The sequence below is a fragment of the Onychostruthus taczanowskii genome, unplaced genomic scaffold, assembly GCF_017590055.1.
Source record: "Onychostruthus taczanowskii isolate IOZ18803 unplaced genomic scaffold, ASM1759005v1 scaffold19, whole genome shotgun sequence".
In the NCBI taxonomy this organism is placed as follows: domain Eukaryota; kingdom Metazoa; phylum Chordata; class Aves; order Passeriformes; family Passeridae; genus Onychostruthus; species Onychostruthus taczanowskii.
The window spans coordinates 11,143,280-11,166,077 of NW_024499128.1; the positions used below are offsets into that span (position 1 = coordinate 11,143,280).

Below are 22,798 nucleotides of genomic sequence, written 5' to 3' on the forward strand. Positions count from 1 at the left end.
TGCTTTGTGATTAATGTTTATTATATTATTGTGGGACTGCAGCAATTTGCAAACTTGTTAAATGGATAAAAGGGTAAATCCCTGTCATGAGAATGCTTCTTTCCCAGCTGTTTTTCTGAAGATGCTTTTATTCATCTTACCAGTTTTAATGTGAGAAATCTAAGCTCCTTTTCTCTTCCAGAACATGTTTTATGCTCATATTGCTTTAATAATGTTTTTTCTATGCTGACCTGCCTGTCTGTATAGTTCAGAATATCCATCTGTCTAAATGTTGTCCTCTGAAGGGTGAATTGGAATTCTGACTACCTCTGTCTTATCTCCATAACTTTAGGCTTGCAAATTTGCATAAAAGTTTTGTAGTGAATGGAAGACCTTTTATTTAGCTCTAGTAACATGAATTATTAATTTGTTTTGTATTGAGGTGTGAGGAAACAGTAAACTTCAGTTTACTGGATATCAAACATGTTCTGTGCAGGCACACTGAGAATTTGTTTCATTCTCTGGCTGTCCCTCAACAGTAATGTGCAGGTTGGGTTGGGTTGCATAAATACTCTGATGCTGACTTCTTAAAATCATAAGTGGAACTAGACAAGCAGAACTTCTAATTTCATACAAGTGTCATATATAAGAACTCAAACCAGTTCTGACAAATCAGCAATAGATGTCCCCTCTTCAGTGTGGCCTTGGGGTTTTTAAAATCATAGAATGACTTGGGTTGAAAGGGACATTAAAGATCAATCAGTCACTAATAGATGCCCTCTGTCATTCTACTGCTGCTCATTTTCTACTGTTTGTCTTTTTTTGCTGTATTTGTCCCACTAGTAAGTCACACCACGGAGAATCTGTGTTGTAGCATCATCCCATCCATCTTCACTACCAGCAGAATTGCTCTGACTTTGATCTGAACTAATTAAGTGTCTGTATTTTTATGGCTATCACAGAGTAGTTAAAGAAAAGATAGCTGGAATATGTGTGCTTTTCCAAATGAGCCTGTAGGAGTTGTTAGGGCTTTGGTCCTGAAGATTCTTTTTTCTTGCCTTTCTGAAAGGATGTTATCTAGAATATTTCTATCGAAGTACTGTGGCAAACTTCCCAAGAGCATTCCTGTTTTCATAGGAAGAATCCCATTTCTTAGTTTTACACAGGGCAAAAAGTAATCTCTGCAGCCTGGGCAGGGTTTAATAACACTCTGCATAGCATCAGGCAGGTTTGGCTGTTCAGCTTATTCCTTGAATTGCTTCCCCAGTCACGTGCCCACAGAAGAGATCAATATGTTACCTAATAGGAGATTTAAAAACATTTCCACGATTTGCTGACGTGGGGGAATGGTGAGGGGAAGGAATAGATTTTGCACTCGATCGGAGCACACAGAGCTGCGGTCTTGGCAGGCAGGCCCCTTGTTCTCATGTGGAATTTGCTGCTGCAGTGGTGCATTGCAGGAAATAGATCAAAATCAACGCAGGGAATGTATCCATGCAATGTATGTATCCAGGGAGAGAGCCGTGCATTTGGACTGTAAGAAGCTTTTGTGTTTTCACAAGGCAAATAGACTTCACACTGTTAAAAGGATCTTACTATAGAAGGACACGTGTTTTAATTTGAATAAGGTCCATTATTTAAATGGTTTAAAAACACAATAGGCTCTTAACTGCATCTTTTATAGAGTTCTTGAGAAATCATTTCGGTTTGTAAATGCTGGTGGAGGGGATGAGCACCTACCAAAGGAGAAGCAAAGAAGCAATTTCAGCATAGTCATTTGAATTCCAGAGAATTGCTTTGTTCTTGTTGAAATACAACTTTTCACTCCTGTGACTATGTACAGGAAAAGCAGAATTACATTTTTAGAGCGTCGTCCTGTTTTTTCCTCTAGCTCATGCTGTCTTTTAAATTGTACAACTTTTTTCTTCCAAGTTTCATTTCAGCCTTGTACCTGTTGCAGAATTTTGTGAAAACAAAAAATGGAACGAGTTAAAACAATCAGAGATTCAACATCCATCTCTTGAAATGACACCCATCATCCAGAATAAGGAGAGCTGGAGGAAAATCTGTGTGTAGAATTAATGATACCGACTCAGTTCTCTGTTTCACCCCCAGACATAATTATTAATTTCATCTGGGTTATGTAGTTGTAGATTGACTTGCAGTGTTCTCTTGATGAGAGGCCTTGAACCAAAGTCATGTTTTTGTAACTTGGATAGACTTTGGCTACAGCATGGAACTCGTTTAACTACGTGTCTTCATTTCAGAGTGAATTCAGAAATATGTGTTGTATTTCTTTTGAGTATTGTCCATGCATGTAATCCCTATCAGATGAAAAGGGAAAACGTTTCCTCAAGTTGCTTTCTAGCATGTTCAGTGCTTTTCTTTTTCTCTTCCACAGTTTTTTTTCAGTTACAGACAGAAGTAGGACTCACTGGAATCAGCAGCAAGCTGCTCACATGGTCATAATGGTATATTTTTATTTACACTCCATCTGAGAACTGTGATGTTATTTAACAGCTTAGGCTATTTCATCTTTAATTATAAATTGTGATATTGTTGTCTTCAAACTTCAAGCAGATGGTCAGAGCCAAGTGTCCTGTTCAGTCTGGGAGAGCTGTGTAGACATCTCCTCTCTGCCTTTTTTTTTTGGTTCTGCTGCTGTCTAAACAAACATTTAGAATAACCCAGTTTATGAAGTTACCTGTGATATTCTGAGCACTTACCAAACTCAAAAATTCTGTAACTAGTGCACAGTTTTGCTTGTACAAATAAAACCTTTATGGGTACCCCTGACCTCAGTGTGTCTGAAAATAAAATTTAAATTTATGATATTGATGGCATGTTCTTTTAAAGACAAAATTGACATTTCCAATCTTTCTAATTAAGACTTGGTTGCAGGAAGTGAGTGAACAATACTTAAGTTGATTTTTAAATTATTTAAAGCTGATGTGTCAGAGCAGTGCACTGACTCAGAGTAACTGAATCATCCTATCAGCATGTGGAGGAGTGATTTATATGCCATATCATGGAGAACTGTAGAATCAATTCCTTCTTTTTGTCTCTTCAGCTCTAAGAAAATGGCTTTGAAGTTTTAATTATTCCAGTTTCTGAAATGTCCCAGCCCCTGTGCTGGTGTTTGATGGATTTGTGACAGGCTGGTGTCAGGAACACAGCACGGGGAGTCTGGGAGTAAATACAGACTAAGGAGTGACAGAATTGTTGTAAGGCAGATTTGACCCATTTTTGTTACTCTTGAGGTGCAGAGTACTTGGGAGTAATAAATGCTCTTGGCTGTGCTTTAATACTGGCTCTGTCCTCCCACAGGGCAGAAGAAACTCCACTGTTGGAATAGCCATAGGGTCTCCATCTTCAGCAGTTGTTGGTTTCATGGCCTTTTGTGATTATCTGTCCTTTTTTTCCTTTCAAAAAATAGGCCAAGGGAAGCACACTGTTCATCACTCAACATGAGCTGCTGTGGCTGCTTTAGATCTGGAAGAGAATTGGTTGCAAGATGAATGAATAAGAATAAAAATAAAACCCTGTGTCCAGGCTGTGATCTAAACATAGCAAGGGGAATAGAATGGGCAAAAATTCCCAGAGAGGATTGAGTGTTCCTAAAATGTGAATATTAAGGTCTGGAACACTGAATATGTGAGAAAATGTTTAAATTTTGCTTCAGTGTCTTGATCTGTGGCCCAGTGAAGGTATTTGCACTTCATATTAAAAAAATTTCAGTCCAAGGTCTCTTGACTTTCCTGGTTTGGGTTTGTTTTTTCTTCTTTCCCCTGGCCTGCTATTAAGGTAATGAGCACTGCAAACCTTAACTCAGTCTCTTCACTTTTGTTCATGTGTCTGAAAGGGATTAAGGATTCAAGAAAGCAGAGTTTTATTGCAGAACTGTCACAGATTCCTAAGGCTCTACACAAGTATTGCTTTCACCTTCTTTCAAGTCCTCTGAAGCACAACCTTGTAAGGAATAGTTTGGCAGAGCTGAGGTAACACTTCTGGAGCACAAATACTGCTCCTGGGGAACAAAGCAGGTTTTGGTGGCAAACTTGGGCATGTAGGCAGAATTTCCCACATACAACTGTATTCCCTAGGTAGGCATACGTAGACCTGCCCAACAAACACCTTGATCTGTGCAGGCTGAGAATAAAGTCTCTGAAGAAGGTTTGGGCTGGAAAATGAAGCATACCCACCAAAAACTTCCAGTAATGATCATAACATGTTAGAAAATTAAATACTTTCTCTTTTTCTCTGATGTGTCTAAACATTATATCTGTTTTACACAAAAGACTTACTTTAAAAGATGGGAAATAAAGTAGATTTGGTTTGTGAAGCTTTTACTTTCCAAATGCTACCTCATCAAACATTGCAGAGATCCATAACTCGTGTTTGCTTTAAGACTGCCTTAAGAATCTGCTTCTTTGAGTTAGTTGTGAACACCTACAGGGTGGCAACACCTTCCTTGTGATCTTTTAACCTCCCAAGCCTCCCACTGTCTTGTTAGTGTTACCTCAACCATCTTTTCCCCTGTACCTTTGGGGTGGATATGTTTTGCAGACTGTGAAAGGTAGGAGGTCTTTGGCTTATAAGCTTGTAGCTAAAAACCTCTCTGTTCTCCAAGTGCTTTGATAAATTTAGTGTGAGCATAAGAGGCAAGACTCCTAAGTACCACAGTGGAAAACTTCTAAAAAGATGTTTTCCACTTATCATATACAGTTAAATAAAAATTGTGCTTCTAAAGCTATTTCTGAAATAGCTGCAAACATGGAAGGAGAGTTTGTAATGGCTCAGGTCACTGGATTTCCCTGCTCTATTGGCTTTGTAGGGATAATTCATTTCCATTGCCATTGGTTGGTTTGAGGAGCCAGTATTACATGAAGTTGAAACAGGTTTGTGGGTTTCTAGAACAACTGATGCTCCTGCCCTGTGTGACCTTCTTGTTTAGGTGGAGCCTGAGCTGGCCCAGGACAGCAGAGCAGGAGCTGTTGGACTGAGAAGTGCAGGGGCAGAACATCAGTGGGTGTGTTCATTTTCCCCACTGCTGTTCTGATGGTTTGATGGTAAACTAGAAATAAGCTGTTCTGACAATTGGGAAAATTTGGAGTGTCAGCACTCTAGGTTTTGACCTAGTGATGCCTGCTGCTTTCTTTTTTAACTCATTTTGTATAATGGCTGTTCACAGCACTGAGAGCAGTTTTAGAGGGGGACTCTTGCCTTGCCTTACAGGTGACCTCAGCCAGTTCCCCTGTGTGTGTCATGCGCTAATGTTTGCACCCTCTTTTGCTGGGCTGAACATCCTCTGTAGAAGGAACAAAACCACTGCTGGGGCTGGGCCTGTGAGTTAGCCCAGCCCTGGAAGCAATGCAGGAATTGAGGGAATTCCTCAACTGCAGAGGAATTGAGATGCTGTCAGAGCTATCAGTAACTCTCTGTATGTGCATACACCATTTCTATTGTGCAGGACCACTCTTTCCTATCATTTAAAAAAGTGATTATAATCTTCCAGAAGGAATGTCTCCAGACATTCACGGCCTCCTCTGGTTTCTGTGTGTGGTTTGCTGGAATATCAGAGCAAAAATAAAGGGGACAGACAGAGGTTTAGTGTGGATTGAAGGAACTGGCTGTGGACATGAAGATGAGGGACTGTGTATGATGCAGTGAAAGATGGAGAGTGGGGTACTTGAGGGTGAGGATAATAAAGGAGGGAGGCAGGAAGGGAGCAGAATAATAGTGGGAGAGAGTGTGAAGGAAGGGGGAAAACTCTTGGATGAGGAAGGGATGTTCCTGTATCTTGGGGGAGGAGAAGTGATAGGTTGATTGTATAGCTGAGATCTTGGTTGAGTTCCCTAAAGTATCCAGACCATAAGCAAGACCTAACTTGCCTTTTGAAAAAGTTGAATGCTGTTTTAAAACAAGCTGGTGACTGTATGGATCCGACTGCTCCTCATTACTCATTTGCAGTATTCTGTTTCATCTTAGACTGTAGCCTCAAGAGATGTGAGCAGGGTGGGAGTATTATGAAACAAAGTAATTTGATTATTTGGGGTGGGGTAGGAGAGTGACAGCTTTGTTTTAACTTAGCAAATTGTTTAAAAGCACAGACAGATGACAAGGAGACAGCTAATCTGGTTAAGAATAGCCACTATGGTTTTTGATATTGATTTCTTTCCACACTCTGTCTTTTAACCTTGTTTTCTTACAACTTTAGAAAAGCCATCTTGAGCTATACTGAACAAACAGAGGATATGGATAAAATAGCTTCCTTTCAAGAGGTCATTGAACTGCTCTTTCAACTTATCACTAAATTTCCTACACATTCTTCAATTTCTCTTAATTTCCATTGCAATAAAAACTCCTTACGACACAAATTTTCTGCCTTTTAGCCTAAAATGACCAGCTTTTACATGCTTGTTATGTCATGTGTTTACAATACATTTAATGCTAAAAGATTTATTTTTAGCTGGCTCAGTAAAATAGCTGCTTGCTGGAGTTGTTGTCATAGCAGCAATCTTAACAGATAGGCTGATCCTATTTAGCTTTTGCAGCCAACGAGCGGCCGTTAGGCAACAGTTTGACAGTTCTGCAGCATTTTTCTAAAGATGGAAATTGTGCTGGTGGTGGTGAATTTTTTTTGGCCCAACTCTAAAATATTTCTTTCTGTAGGTGTGTGGAGTTCGATTCAACATTTTCCCCTAACAACTTATGATAACTTTGAATACACAACATGTGAGATTCAGAATTTGAGTCTTAATTTGTAGGAGCTTGAAAATAAATTACATGGTGCAACATATTGCAAGCTGCTTTGAGGGTTTTTTAAAAAAGCCAAAAGTATTCTGAGAGAAAAATGCCAGACTAGAGAACAAGATTGTGCATCATTTATTCAGCAGTAATTTTAAGTTGTGGCAGACTGGGCAAATATTACTGAAGAATTTTGGGGGTTGTTTTTGATGAAATGCACTGCCTGGGTTAGATGATATCTTAGGATTTTAGTAATCCCAGTTCTTATTTTTTTTTAGTACGAAAAGGGTCCTTCTATATTGACAAGCAAAGAAATAGTATTTTCAGATTAGGCTGTAAATCAGACATACCTCTAAGTGTTCTTTGTAGCTCTAAGCTGTTACAGAAGTTCAGTTGCCCATAGACATAGGTCTGAATGCAGTTCTGAGATGGAAAGTGAATTTATTGCAAGGAATTTCTCCTGTCTGTAACTTCCAGTCAGATGGTGTTGAACCTAAATTACTTTCAATGTGGTTGAGTGAAAGACTTACTCTCAAGACTCTCTTAAGTCTCTTATTAAACAGAGCAATTAAAATTATTGAGGTACTTTAGTTTAATGTGAAGAGATGAGTTTGGATGCTGTTGGCTTAGAGTGCTTCAAATATGATTAAGAGTTAAAAAGTCTATTTAACCTTCCAGTGACTTTTTTTAGTCCTTAAGACTCACTTGTTAAAATATATTGCTGTCATAGACTGTCATATCCAGGGATGTGTGCTTATTAATTAACAAGGAATCAAGGCAACTTTCCTCAGACCTGCCCATTCTGGCTAGTTTTGGGGGATAGTTCAGCCCATTGCTTTCAGCCCCTGGTCCAAAGCCAGTCTCGGAATGGCAAAGGCAACTTCTGTAACTCTGGCTGGTATGGGTTTGATACTATGCCACTGTTCTTTGGACTAATGTAGAGAAATCTAATGAGGGAATCGGGCAGAATCTCCCAGCAGAGAAATGGAATATCATATACCCACACATATTTTAATGTTCAAGTTATATCACAGCTTTAGAGAACATCAAGGAGGTCGGTGCTGTGAAAAAGCAGAGTTTTTGCCATGGTCCCACCACCCAACTCCTGCCTCTTCCAGTTAAGCTCCCTGCTGGGCAGCTCCTTTCCCTGGGTTCTGGTGTTCATCTGAATCATCAGACCTGCTCCCTGATAGGACTTGGAAGTCTTTTGGACAAATGGAGGAGTTTTCCCTGTTTCTCCAGCTGCTGGTTTTGCACATGAGGACAGAACAATTTCCCTGCTGTTGTGCAGCATTCCAGAGTGAAAAGGAAGGGTGGTCATGAGAGCTGTGCCCGGTTACCTGGGCTGGGGGATGTTTCTGGCACTCACCATCTGTGTCTGTTTTGCTGTTTCAGGCAAAGTCGTGCATTTGTCATATGTGTGGTGCCCACCTGAACAGACTCCACTCTTGCCTCTACTGTGTCTTCTTTGGCTGTTTTACAAAGAAACATATTCACGAGCACGCGAAGACAAAGCGACACAATTTAGGTGAGTTCTCATCATCCTCTGTGTTATCCCTGTCCAGTCCAGGCCAGTAAAGTGACATTTTATTGTACTTACCTCATTAGGCAGAGAGATCATCTTATTTGGGGGTTGGGTTAGTTTAGTGGTGTTTTTCTAAACTTGGTGCTTAAACTTCCATTGCATCACTGTTAAGTTTATCTTCACAGCTTAAAATTTCCTTAGTATCTTGGTATTTATGAATTAATGTTATATATAAAAATGTGAGGAGGCAGTGTTTTGGGTTTTTTTCCCTAAGTGTTAAAAATGATTGGTTTGATGCCTGGAACTAGAACATTTATTTCAGTGAACTTTTTTTTTCAGGAGGTCATGTTCACTTCTTTTATTGCTGAGGAAAACACCCATCATTTCTATCACAAAGAAGGCTAATCAAGTAGCAATCAGAATTATTTAAACTGCTGAAGTTTGGAGGCGGGGGGAGTTTCTTCATTTTTCTGTGTTGGCTTCTTGTTTCTGTTGGGGTCAGTAACCTAAGTAGTAACAAAACAGTTTAATTCATATGGAGTACCTTTCCCTCAACAGTCTCATAAAATGCTGTTTTCAAGGCCAACAAGTTCTTCTGTTCTGTCAAATTTGGTGCTATTTCATGTTCAAAACCAAAAGCCTTTGGTTTTGTTTCAAATTACCTATTGCTTATAGTTCAGAACATTTTTGAGTTATAATGCAAAATCCTGATCTATATTAAAATTCTGTTTTAAAATGGATGGATGTAATTTTTCTCCAAATTGAAATACATTCTTAGTGGAGTGATGCAAGAAGCAGGGAAAAAAAGGCATAATTTAATGGCATAAATTTCCTCTTGACCAGCGTGGCCACCATTCCTAATTTAATTTATACTAAAGTGCTTATGGAACAAACTGTCTTTATTTTCCATGAAGACAGAGAAGCTCCAGAAGGCCAACAGAGCTGTGTACTCCTGTGCTTAAGAAATGGGTGTGTGAGTTTACTATTTATGGAAAAGATTATTTAAACCAGCAGATCGTTATAGTTTCTTCCTCCATATGTGTCAAGAAAGAAGAAGATGAGGCTCAGTAGTGGTATAGTTTAAGTTTGTAAATGTCTTGAAAAACAGAATACTGGAAAATAGTACTGAAAATTCCATCATGGTGTGGCTGAGAGCTCTGGGACTGCTCAGCTCACAGGAGAGGCTCAGGAGAACCTCATGAATGGCTCCAAATACCTGAAAGAGGGGTTAAAAAAGTGCCCCGGGCTCTTCCAGTGGTGCCCAGGAGGCAAGGAGGACAAAGTGAAATACAGGAAGTTGTGTCTGACTGTCACACAATTGTGAAGGTGACCAAGGCCTGGAACAAGTTGCCCTGAGAGGCTGTAGAGGGTCTGTCCCCAAATATATCCAAAATGTCTCTGGACATGAGCCTGGGCAGCCTGGATGTGCTGGATGGCCCTGCTGGAGCAGAGGGTGGGCAGGGTGACCTCAGAGGTCCCTACCAACCTCGGCCATTCTTTGAGAACTGAAAATAGCAACCCAACCTGTGTGATATCTTCTAATTGCTTTTTGCAGAGTGTGATCTCAAAGAGCTGTTAAAGCCAATTCATTAGCTGAATTTTTTTTGGAATCTTTACCAACATGGAAGTGCAAATTATTTGAGGTAAACTTGAATTTCTGGTAAAAGGGTTGTGTGGGTGTGTGTGTATATATATACATATAAAAAACAACCTTTTGTGCTAATACAAGTTTATGGCCACATTTAAGGTTTAAAAAATACTGTGCTAAATTGAGACTGTTGACAGTATTTACCTGTTTATCTGTGGACACTTTGTAAACACTGTAATATTTTTACCACTAAACTCACCATATTTATGGAAAACCTTTTAAAAAAGCTTTATAATTGCACACATTCTCAGCTGCTGTTTATGTATTTGGGAAGCTTAAATTCAGGTTATTTTTTCTGCAAGACAGAATTTGCTGTTGTCTGCTGTGGTGAATTAGCTTGTGTTTCCTTAAAGGAAAACCAAAACTGGATGGTGGAGGAGGGAGATTCTTAAAGATGCTCTTGTTAGGGACTGTTGTGGTTATTGCTCTGGTATTAGACAATTAAGGCTGTGTCAGAAAAGGTATGTCCCAAAAGGAATAGCCTTTAGGTAAAAAGGGCAAGAGTTAATTAAGCCAAAACACTTAATATTTAACTGAATCATCCCAAAAAGGATTCTTCTGCAGCTAAATATAAATTACTTGGTGCACAAATACTCATAATGTGAAGATTGTGCAAGTGACTGCTTGATTTCTAGTTTTGGAGATTCCTTTCTCTGTTTTTTTAATGTATATTTCGGTGTTTAATTTCCAGCTGCATGTAAAATGAGCATTAAAAATATTCTTGTACTTTTACCAGTGCTTTTGGTTGCTTTTCCTGCTGCAGTTTTAGTTGGGAAAATAACATCTGATAGGCAAAAACAAGTTAAGTGCTTTGAAATTTCAAAACGAAGAGGAATTATTTTAAAGCACTTGGTGACTTTTTGCTGAGCCAACATCAGTCTCCATGGAGACAGGCAGGAGCTGCACTCTTAATCACAGTTGTAAGAAATACCCTGGATTTCAGCTGTAACAGCTGTCTGAGCATGGCAGGGATGTGTTTGCAGCTCTCTGCTGTCTTTCAGGAGGCTCCAGCATCATATTCCAGACTGGTTTTAAATACATCCCTCGCTATCTCTGCCTGCCTGAACCATCTAAATTAGGCATTCACAATCTGACTTCACAGTGATACCTGTGCTCTTGAATTTGCCTCCCTGTTCAATGTATATTAATAATGCTGGACTTAATTTAATGTATTCTGTGAGTTGTGGATGTGGGTGACGGGTAGGTGAGGTAAGATCCAGCTGTAGGAGCTGCTTATTTTCATCTCTGCATTGCTCAGTCCCTCTCAGTCAGCCTTCAGGAAAGTCTGATACTCCCACTGGGCTCTGTGTGTCTTTTGTGAGGAGCTGTGAAATGGTGAGAGCAAAGTCCTTACTGAGCCCCTCTGGGATTTTTCGTGTTTTTGATCCTGTCAGACGTTTCCTTTTCCCCGCCTGTAGGAACCTGAACAATTTTTAACTTTTCTTATTGAAACTTGTATGAGTCTCAATATCATCATCATACTTCACTTTTCCAGTTCTAATGTGTCTATTTCTGGTGCCAGCCCTTTGGATTAAGACAGTTGGTTGTGCTAATGACTTGCATTCATAGTTAATACTTCCATGACTTCTATTTTGTGCTTCTTAACCTCCTGTTCAACACAGAGCTGATAATGTTACTTGAGAGTTAAATTCAGGGACTCCAAAACTTCTTTTCTGATTGGTGTTACTTGTCTGCCTCTTTAGTGGTTGGAGTTTCACTCTTGGTGCTATTGCCTATTTGCTAAGTAACTTGAAATCCTTCTGGAGCTGTTTTGATTATCCTAAATGAATGTGTGCCATCAACATACTCTGTCATCTTCCTAAATAATCCTTCCAAATCAGGTTCAGCACCTGGAGAATCTGCTGGTGGATTCTATCCTTGTAAAAATTGATGGTTTCTTCCTTATCTTTTCTACAGCTGCTCAGTGAAGGAAAATACACAGTAGCTTAGTCCCAGAGTAGCAGCAGCAGGAAGATGTCTGTGAACAGTAGCTCTAAAAGAGAAGAGAGGTTGGTACTATAAAGTTCATCTCAAAACTGCAGCAGTGATTAATTTATCAGTTTCCTGATTTGGACTGAAAATTCCTGGGCAGACACCAGATTAAATTTTAGTATTCTTTCTGAGTGAATATTTTCTGTTGTTTTTTTTTTTATACACATACACTTGTAGCTGCATAAAAACCCACTGCTCTAGGGCTTACAATCCATGTATTTCTGAATGGGGTCAAGGAGCTGGAATTAATATTCCACTCATAACAACTTAACATAAAATGGTTTGACACACTGTGGTTCCTGTAAATTAACAGGTAAAAGCACATTTTCTATCTAGACTCCTCAGGGACACAAGGACATTTTTTCTTCATCTTATCTTTCCTGGCTTGGATTCATATGGAGTTGTAGGATGATATTCTAAACCATCACAGAGTGTACAGCACAGGGGCTGCCCATTTGGCTCCTGGTGTTAAGTGGTTTGTAGGATAGTATTGGGTGCTTGCCATGTTTGGATTGCAGGCAAAATGAATTAAAACATTAAAATTCTAGATCCATATGGGGCCAGTAGGCATCTTGGAGACTTCAGAGCCACAAAAACACTTCTCACCTGTTGGCTGCTGGTTTGAAAAAATAAGAAAAAGCAGCACTTAATGGAATAGTTCTACCTCGAGTATTAGGAGAAGATACTGAATGTGAGAGGGAAGGATAATGCTTGACTATGACTATAGTTTTTAATGTGGATTAAAAGATTATAGCATGAGAAGGAAGTTTTGGGTTTGTTTTTGTTTGTTTGTTTTTTTTTTTTTTTCCTGACAGTAAATACCTGGAGTTCTCAATGGTTGGATCATAATTTAGCAGGAGTAGTCCCTTTTCCACCTCTTTTCCTCCCTTCTTACCAGTTCAGGAATTCTGACCTGTGGTACAGATTGCAGGTGCCAGGAAATGGGGAGGAAGGCAGTCAGATGCCTTCTTTGTGCTCATGGATCAGAGACAAGATCCAGTGGAGAACTGGCTGAAGTTTAACAAATCACTTCTTGGGAACCTGAGCCAATTACCTGGAATGGGTTTAATGATTAACACTCAAGGTGAGAAATCAGGGAGCACGAATTAGCTTTGGATGTTGGCTTAAAATGGTCTGAAAGAATTGCCAATTTAGCCTCCTTTGTTACAGAAGTTGAAGGAAATGCAGGTTTCTTGCATAGAACACAGAGTGTGTTGATTTGAGGTTGATAACGTGCCAAGACTGAGTCTTAGAAATTCACAAAGGAATTAATTTCAGTGCAGGTAAAAACTGACCTGAATGCTGAGTTGCTGCTGGATGGTTTTTTTTTTTTTCTACTTGAGTGCACCCAGTGATCCAAGGGAGATGATACCACAACACAATTCACAAATATCTCCTATCTGATGAATGGTATCAAATATTATGGTGAAGTATCCCATTCCCAGCTGAGCAAAGTTAGTTCTTTTCACCTGGATCTTTCAACAACTGAACATCCAAGGTTTTTTACCTGGATGAGATAGGCACACTCTGGAGGTGGCAGACTTCCCTGCTTTTGCTGTATTCCCATAATCTCTGGTCTCTAACATTTTCACAAGGACATCAGTGGATATTGTTGGAAAAGTAAGCACTTGGGCTTAACTAAAACACTTTACTTGGCTCCCAGATGCAGTTTGAAGACTTCTTGCTGCCAGATTTAAACTTTCACCCCAGAGATGTTGTTTTTTAAAACTTAGTGTTCCTTGCACCATAGATAAAGTTGTTGTTGTTCCTACATGATCTTCTGTGCTGCCTCCTTGTTTCTCCAGGCTGATAGTTTTATTTTTAAAAGAAAAATAAAATATATTTTCATTCCTCTCTTGGGTTGCAGCTGCTTATAATTTTGTATGTAAAGGAGTCTGAGGAGATCAGACTTTAAAGGAGGGAAGGTTCTTGTCATCACAGAAGGTATAAAAGCAGAGAAAAATGTTGCATTCCAAGAGGTCTTTTCATTCTTAAATTGTTCTGCCTGTGATCACCAAGTAGGTATTTTGAATTCCTAAACCAGGAATCTAGATTGATCAAATTTAATAAAATGACATTGTGATTCTTTTAAATTGCTTTTGGTTCTTCCTTGTGAAAAAGGTAGATTTCTACTTGCTGTATATTTTATTTTCCAAGGATAATAAATTCTGTGTGTGCATTAAGCTAAAACTGAAGTTCACTGATTTCAGCCCTCTGTACCTTCCTGAGAGAAGGGTTGGAGTGGTTTTAGGAAAAGCAGATTCTGGAAGTTGGGAGTAGCAGCCATTCCACAGGAGCTCCCTAAAAGAGATGTTCATCGTGAGGAATGTGGGGCATCCTGGCAGACTTGGCAGTGGGTTATCCCAAAACACCTGGGCATTATTCTTAGGTTGGTAGCTCCCACACTTTTTATGAATTTGAGGCCTTTTTGTTAGTTTTGTGATCCAAAATACCAACACAAGTACCAGTGGTGAAGTTTGCTACCTGTGCATTCTCATGCTTTACTGTCGTATTTTTTATGGAATTTTCTGGCCAGGTGTTTCAGTTTGGGATAGAGCTTTATGGCACTTCAGTTTAAAACAAAAAAAGGTTTAGCCTAACAGTGAGGTGGAATTTGTTTCATTTCCCCCCAGTCCTTTGAGGGAGAAAGTTTTGTGTGGACTTTGTCCTTTGGGTGTGGTGCACCTTCAGTCAGTGCAAGGGAATTGCTTACTTGGGAAGAGTTTCTGTCAGTAAAACCGTCTCTTCAGTGGTTCCTCTGTTCTTCTTCACCTCAAGACAGCCAGCATAAGAAAGTTTAAGTGTATTTCAAGGGAAAAAAATCAAATTACATTAACCTGAAACAATTAACTCCCAAACTTTCCTAGTGGACTCTTTTCCTGCGCAGCTGTGTTCGGGTTCCACGAGAAAGTCCTGCCCTTCCTCCATGCTGTGGCCTGGCCTGTGTGGCTGCCTTGCCACTGGTTCTTGAGGTAATTTGTCCAAAACCCCTTGCAGTCATTAAAAAGACATTGGAAGTGTTGGCAATGTACAACTGCATTGTTCCCATAAGTGTGTTGGAGAGAGGATATTTCCTCAAGAGTCCTTAATCAGGTGCTGGACAATGACAGCTTTAACTCCACCAGTGTTTCTGTGAAACTTTCTGATCCTTTACACCAGAAATTCCTTCTGCTCTCTTGTTGGTTTAGATAGTGACATCTCTATTTCATTGTTCAGGCATGTAAATCCTCTGAGTATAGCTATGCCTACACATTCTGATGGTAAATTGTAACTATTAGTGCTCACAGAGTCCTTTTTATTCAATATTCTGCCAGCTCTGTTCTGTTATTTGGGGGCCTGTTGGTGGGATGTTTTAAAAGTATTTGGGTTTGTGTTTTAAGACCAATATTTTGGATTTTCTTCAGCTTTTTTGTAGAAAACTCTGCAGAAGTGGTAATGTAGTAAGTAATGGAGTAAATATTGTAGAACTCTAATAATCTATAAGTTGTGATACACCACTCCTGCAGTTGCATAGTGTTTCATTACTGATCCTCCACCACAGCTCAGAGTCTTGCCTCCTTTTGGGATATTCTGCTAAAGGAGTTATGCAGTCCTCTGGGCATCAGGGGGAAGTATTCTGGTGTTGGGACATTACACAAGGTAATGAAAATCCTGAGTTTGTGACTTTACATGAGGTAACAGTCCTTATCCTCTTCCACAAACTGAGTAGCCCAGACAGGCAAAACAGAAGAACGGAGCGCATCATTAAGATGAAAACTGTTTAAAGTAATTTGGTTTAATGAATAATAGGAGTAATAACAAACAACAGACATAATAATTGAAAAGGTGATGTTAAAAGAGAGGAAGGAGAAAAAAAGCAGCTTGCAACAGACTAAAGGAGAGGGACAGCAGGTTGTGAGGGGGTAGAGGCTGTGAAGGATGGAGGAGATGGGGTTAGAAAGGAACTTTACCAAAAACCCTCCCCACAAGCACTGCCCCACTAACAGGGCAGCACAGAGACTTCACCTGGGTTTGCCTGCTGAGATCCATGGCAGAATTCCTGCTGCATGGCATGTGGTTTGGCTTATTGAGCACTTCAGAGTAATTCCATGCTGTTTCTTGCAGGCTGCCTAATGTGGTAATGGTTTCCTGTGTTTAAAACAAGTTTCTATTGCAGTAAGACTATGCTAATAATGCTATTATCTGGAAATAAAAGGAATTAAAAACAAAATAAATGAAAGCTCTACACTTGAGGGAGAAGGGTGATGTATTTCTTAGCTGTTTGCTGGTGCAGATTGTGTTTTAGTAAGATTTGTTAGTGCCCACAGATTTTAATCTTTCCTGTGATTGTGGCTTTTTTTCATATCTGTGTACTAAAAATCAGGAGTTTACTATGATTACTTTGCACTTTTTCCATGGTATATGTTGGAGTAAAATGACATTTCTCAGTTAGGTATTTATTTTGTTTCTTGGCTTTCTTTTGTTTAAGGTTGTGCAAGAAAAATATTTTTAACATTGGTCAATGTTCATTTGTTTATTCTGAAAGGGTGTGTGAAATGAAAAATTGAGACAGAAGTAACCTGTGGAATAAACTACCCTGGAAAAGCTTTCCCCTGGAGAAACAGCTTTGAATTTGCAGTGCTATCTTCTGTTTGAGCCTTCATTTGTATTCTAACTAGGTGCTTCCTAATTATTTTAATGGCCTTGAAGAGAAATGGCTGAAGTTTTAGGAAAAGACAGTTCAGACTTATGTATCAACTCTTACAGGGCTGGTTCTGTGTGCATTGTAGTCAGTCACTGTCCTGATGCCTCTTGGTAACTCAGGTGTTTGAAAGGTAAATTTTGGGTTACAAACAGCCTGAAGGCAGCAGATGCTTTCTTGTCCTGCACAGTTTTCTTGCTGTGCCAGAAGCAACTGAATAACTCACACTGAAACTGGAAAAATGTCTGGGTTTTTCTCTTTTTTTTTTTCCCTTCCAGATTCTAAGGTACAGATTTTTCTTCTTTTGTGGACTGCTTGGAAGAAGGAGTGCCTGACTTGGAAGCCTGCTTTAAAATGCCTTCTGGTTTATGAACTCACATCTTTTTTCCTCCTCCCCAACTTCCCTTCTGTTTTGCAGCCATAGACCTTTTGTATGGGGGTATATACTGCTTTATGTGTCAAGATTACATATACGACAAAGACATGGAACAAATTGCCAAAGAAGAACAACGAAAAGCTTGGAAATTACAAGGTTTGGTTTTCCTGCCTGAATTTCTTGTTTCTGTTTTTAATCATACCTGTCCCTCCCATTTGTTCAGTGGCAAAAAAAAAAAAAACCACTAAGGGGAAGAAAGAGCTCTTTAGAAAGAGTAGTGCAGGCCATGGGAGAGAGATGTTCTTCCTTTCCAGGAGTCAGACTGTGTGTTTAACACGTGCACCACACCTAATTGTAGCAAAAATATTTTATCTTTAATTACAAAAAAAAAAATACAGAAATATCTGACATTAATCCTGAAAAAAAGTGCATAATATCAAAAGTTAGATCTGTATTAGGTAGAGAATGTAACAGTCTGCTCCTTTAGGCTTATTTACGTGGTACAGGCTCTGTTCCCCTCACATGAAATGCCACCCTTGTGTGTGATTTTTTTTTTAACTTTTTTTTTGAAATAGATCATGCCAGCTTACTTACACACCTGTGCTTTCAGGGTACACGCACAGTATCTATGTAGAAATATTTACACACAAATATATGTACACACATTTGTTTTATTCAGTTTGCTTTCCCTAATTTTTTCTTTTTTAGCCTTCACCCCAACAGTGGTTTCTCACTACCAGTGTACAATGACAGGTAAGAGGCGTGGGCTGGCGACGCACCTCACTAACAAGCGTCCCTTTGCTGATTATCCTGCCATTTTAGACATGAATCACAGTTAAGAATGCCAGTTTGATCGTGCAAATCGTTTTCCTCTTGTTTGGATATGTTCCAGTGATTGAATAATTGCAGCAGACTTGATTTCATATGCTCTTTCCTTGATAGAATTCCTCCAAAACATACCTTTTCTCTTTTTTGGTTTTTTGGTTTTGGTTTTGTGGGTTTGTTTTTTTTTGTTTGTTTGGAAAGGTAATATAATTTATTCTAAACTAAGTAGTTTGTAAGCATCAGTTTTTAAAGCTTGTCATCTTCCATTTCCAGTGGCCTCTGGGGGGTATGTTTTCTTAAAGTGGGAAAGTCTGTATTTGAAGACAGATGACTTCTGTCTAGTAATGTCTCTTCTGGAATCCATGGCATCCTGTTTCAATGTGACAGCCTTAGTCAGGGCTGATATGACTTCAAACCATTCTTAACCTCATTTCCAATTTTAAAAATAGCAGCTAACATCGTATTAACGAGAGCTTTTCTGCTGGCTCAAAAGATAGCTGCCTTCACTTGGTTCCTACTACAGATGCCAGGCTGCTTCCTGCTTGTTCCCTGTCTGGGGGAAAGGAGTCAGAGGAAAGGAGGATAGTGAGTCCTAGAACAAGGAAATGCACCTTAAAATCTTTCAGCACAAAGCACTGGTTTTCAAAGCAAGACAAAATGGGAATAGGTTTAAAAACCTTTCATCCAAACTCTGTACCTATTCTAGAAACTCCTTCAGTATGTGTTTGGGGCACCAAATGAATCAGCTGCAACTACATAACAGATCTTTATTATGCCATAGAAGAGGAAACCTCCCTCAGTTCCTAACTTTTAAATATGCACATTTAAAGAGTAATTTCTTAGTTATGTTGTCCTCGTCAGTTGATACATTTGTGCCTTGTGGACTGAGATGCAGCCACTTTGTCCTGCCATGGACATCAGCCTGCTGTAGTTTATATTCCAGGGAATTACAGCTACAAGATTGTTCCTCTGGTCATCTTGGACCACAGAGTTGTGTAGAGAAGGTCAAAGAATCACCCAGAGGAACTGCCAGGCAGGAAGCCTCTGCACTGATTAACTGGCTATTGAATGGTATATTAAATATGTATACACAAATGCATGTTTGTATGAATATGCACATTCCATCTTCTGTTCCTGGAGAACTAATCTGTAGTGACCAGTAAAGACAGAAAATGAAGGAATAGACAACAACACTTCAAATTGCTGGAGTCTGCAGTGTAGACCTTCTTTTTCTTCAAAGTCATGGCATAGGTTCTTTTTTATGTCTTTTTATTATGAAACCATGTGTTTCCTCAAAAATTTATCTAAGGAGTGAGAAATGTACATGGGAGAAATAATGGAGAATTATGTCTGGTTTTTACCTTCTCTCTCTGTTGTTCCAATCTCTATGCTCCCTCCCTCTTGTCATCTGAAAGATCCCTTCTTGTTCAAAACTGAATGGCAAGAGGAGCAAAAAGCCCAAACTCAATGTCTTGGGTCTATATTGCTACCACACAGTTAATTTACCTCAGATCTTGTTGCCAACTTTAAGAACTTCAGAAGTGAATCCAGTCTGCAGAAACTGATTGGCTTAAAAACTGAAGGGTAAATGCAGTATATTTTGAAATTTCTTTCCACAGTGCTTGAAGGGTGTTAGTTTATACTTTCATAGATGCTCACATAACAACATGATGCCTGGAGAAAAAAAAAACCAAAAAACAAACAAACTTTAAGAAAACCCCCAATACCATGAGATTCATTTCATACCCCTGTAGTTTTAACTCCCAGTGTGCTGAGTTCCCCAGTCCAGCTGTAGTTCAGGGTTATGTGATGTAACTCTGAATGTTGCAACTTGGCCAGTATTTTTTCCTTTGGTATTGAATATTAATAACAGGGGAGGTGAGAATACACAGAGCCCTTTGTTTTAATTAATGTTTGAATTTTTGGGAGAGGAAAACTTGGAATTTGCTGAAGTGTAGCAGAGCAAGCAATGATAGAAAAAATTGTAACTTTTATAAACCTGAGCCTTCACTGCCTTTTCCTTCACTCATCTCTATGCCCCTGATGAATTCTCTAAGAAATGCCAATTCAAGTATTTCACCCAATAAAATAATTTCTTAGATGGAGATTTCACGTGCTGACTTGAATCTCTGACTATTTTATAGCAGCATTTTAAAAAATGACTAATTTTCACTTCTCTAACACTTCGTTAATTGTAAGTGGTGACCTGTGCATGGTTTGCAAATCTTTGTTTAAGATAGTTTATATTGGAGTTTTTGGCATGCTTGTGAGTGTTATTAAACCTTTTTATTAAACCTCCTTCCTTTTGTCTTTTGGTTATTTTTTGTTGTAGTTTTTCATTTTTAAACATCAAACCATTCCTAATAAATGGCTCTGCCTTTTCCAAATTTTCAAGAGTAATATAACCTCAGCATTCCTGCTAAGTTATATAGCTGGAATGGAACACATTTTAATTTCTGTCTCTGACTTAATTTGTGCTCCTTCTAATGAAAGGCTTCTGCAAGAATGTTTTCTGTCTGGTTTGCTCTGTTTGTGGCATTAATTGCACATGGTGTTTTGTTTCCTTTCATTTCTTTTAAATTGAACAAATATTTGATTCACCCAGAATCCTTAAAAGTAATCCAGTCTGTCATGTTTAACCTTACTTAGAGTTGCTCTTGTGACATGCTTTAGTCCCATCCTCTACAGTATTTAAACTATATAATTATATATAGGTATATATAAATATATATGAATAGTGCTGCTGATATATGTGGAGCTATTGCATGCCTAAAGTGCACATGTATTTGCAGGTATGAATTTCGTTGTATTTGACTTAAACCAGGACTTAAACATATCCAAGGGGGTATTTTTAAATTGTTATCAGGGTTCATCACACTGACTGGCTGTGTTTGGCCATGTTTTAGCTGCAGTGAACCCAAACACAGGAATTTACAGCTGCACAATGCAATTGCTGCTACTAACACAGTGTTACCAATGAATTTATGTAAATTCCTAAGGGAGCATTACAAATATGACCAGGGTTGCTGGAGACATCCAGTGCCAAACCTGTTGGAAGCCAATGTTCCATCCCTGTGAAGTGTCCATCTGTGCATCTCCAAGGGGTCTCTGCAGACGTGCAGTGTGTCCAAAGCATTGCAGCTGTGTTATCTCATCACTCTCAGCCATTCCCTGCCTTTTCTGTTTTCCTGGGTGTGTAGCTTGATGCTAAACCTTGGATAAAGGAAAGGGATTCTGGTATTGTTCCTTAAGTTCCTTGCATAATCTGTTGTTGAATCAAATAAAGTGAGACATGGGTGTATTTGTGTAAATAAGAATTCTCTAGTCCTTGAGAATCTAAAAATGAGACCTATTACTAGAACCTGGAGGGTCAGTAGTAAATATGAATTGAACATTTTTGGGAGGGTAGTTTCTGACAAGCATAGCTATTTCTGAAAATGAAGATCAAAGAACTATTAAAATTTAATGTATATTATGCAGAATGTGTAAGCCTCCAGCTATATTTTTCTACTATCCTTTTCATATGTATGATTTATAATTTATTTTCTGTAGCAAAGCGCTGCTTCTGCTCCATGCATTCTGTGAAAAATAACTCTTAATTGACTTTAATTCTCAGTTTTAGAATAGACTGCTTGCCATCTTATAATTCTTTATTTTTAATGCCAAGATGCCTTTGTGACTCACAATAATTGACCTTGCACAGCAATTTCTGTGCTACATAGAAAGCTGCAGCAGTATTGAGCTGGTCAGCACGTGAGTCTTCACTGTTGTGTTTTTCTTGTATCAGGTTTACACTGAACACAGCTCTGTGCTGATTTCAGATCTGGTCTCCATACTACTGACCTGACTCACTTCTACTGCACTTCCCTTTGAACAAAGTAAATCTACTGGAAATGCAGTGTTGGTCTTCAAAAAGAATAATGACAGATTTTAGCTCATGAGAAAGAGTAGTTTAATATTTGGAGAGCTTTGATTGGTTGATGGAGGGAGGGTGGTGTTTAAACCTACTACTAATTTCATTTTTAGATAACATTAGATATGTCAACAAAGTGAATGTCAAAAATTAAAACTTTAGTTTGTCTAATCCTTCATTAATAGTATAAAGAGAGGTCATTCTGTGTAATGGCATATACATGTAGTAACTGTTCAGTAAATTGAATTATTAAATTCTGCTCTTCTCTAAAGATTATCTGTCCATTAAGTTGGATCAGTTTAGATTTATTTAATAACTTGGCAAGTTCATCAATGCTGGTGGTGTCATTTAACCTCCTCTGAGCACAAAGAAATGTATTTTTGAGTAATAGCAAGTTTCTTCTTGTGCTGGAATTTCTTTTTTTTAACTGAAAGGAGGATAATCCAATAATGGGAATTTTATTGGCCTAACTGTTCTTTATAAGTAAAGAAGTACTTTTGTTTTCTTATGCTAGTTCTTAGTTTGAAAATTTGGTGATACCTTTCCAAACCATATTTTTTGAGAAGGGATAAAAAGCAATCAGTGTCCTTAACTGAAATTGAATCTAACCTAATGGACAGCATGTTGAAAGTTTTGACTTGAACAGAATTTTTAATCCTTTTACTAAAGAACTTCCTGAAACTTTGTTTTCATCTGCTTAGGCATTGGAGAGAAGTATTCAACATGGGAGCCGACCAAGAGAGAGTTAGAATTGCTACGACACAACCCCAAGCGAAGAAAAATAACCACAAACTGCACCATAGGTGAGTTCCAGAAATCCCTTCTGGAGCCAAATTGTCCCTGATGTATATGTTCAAAATTCTGTTTTGTTTTTCCATTGGTAATGGTAGTGGATTTCTGTAAGATTTAGAATAACAAAATCACTTTATTTTACACTACGTTTTTCTTGCTGTGGAAGGATATCTGCTCTGTCACTGCAGGTACTGCTGGTGATTGAGCTGTGTGACAGCTACAAAACACAATCCTTTTTTTGACAACATGCTTGTAATGAGAAATCACTGATATTTTTTCAACTCAGCCTTCATCAGAGATCCCGTGCAGGAAAATCCTGT

At 38.8% G+C, this 22,798-nt stretch overlaps 1 protein-coding gene across 1 annotated transcript in view; it reads left to right on the forward strand.

The window, feature by feature from the left end:
* Nucleotides 1–22,798, forward strand: part of USP22 (ubiquitin specific peptidase 22) — an 89,922-nt gene that overhangs the window by 24,104 nt on the left and 43,020 nt on the right. The window contains exons 2-5 of the mRNA XM_041401837.1: nt 8,122–8,254; nt 16,991–17,104; nt 17,657–17,701; nt 22,388–22,489. Coding sequence (XP_041257771.1) covers nt 8,122–8,254; nt 16,991–17,104; nt 17,657–17,701; nt 22,388–22,489 — 394 coding nt within the window. The remainder of the gene's footprint in view (nt 1–8,121; nt 8,255–16,990; nt 17,105–17,656; nt 17,702–22,387; nt 22,490–22,798) is intronic.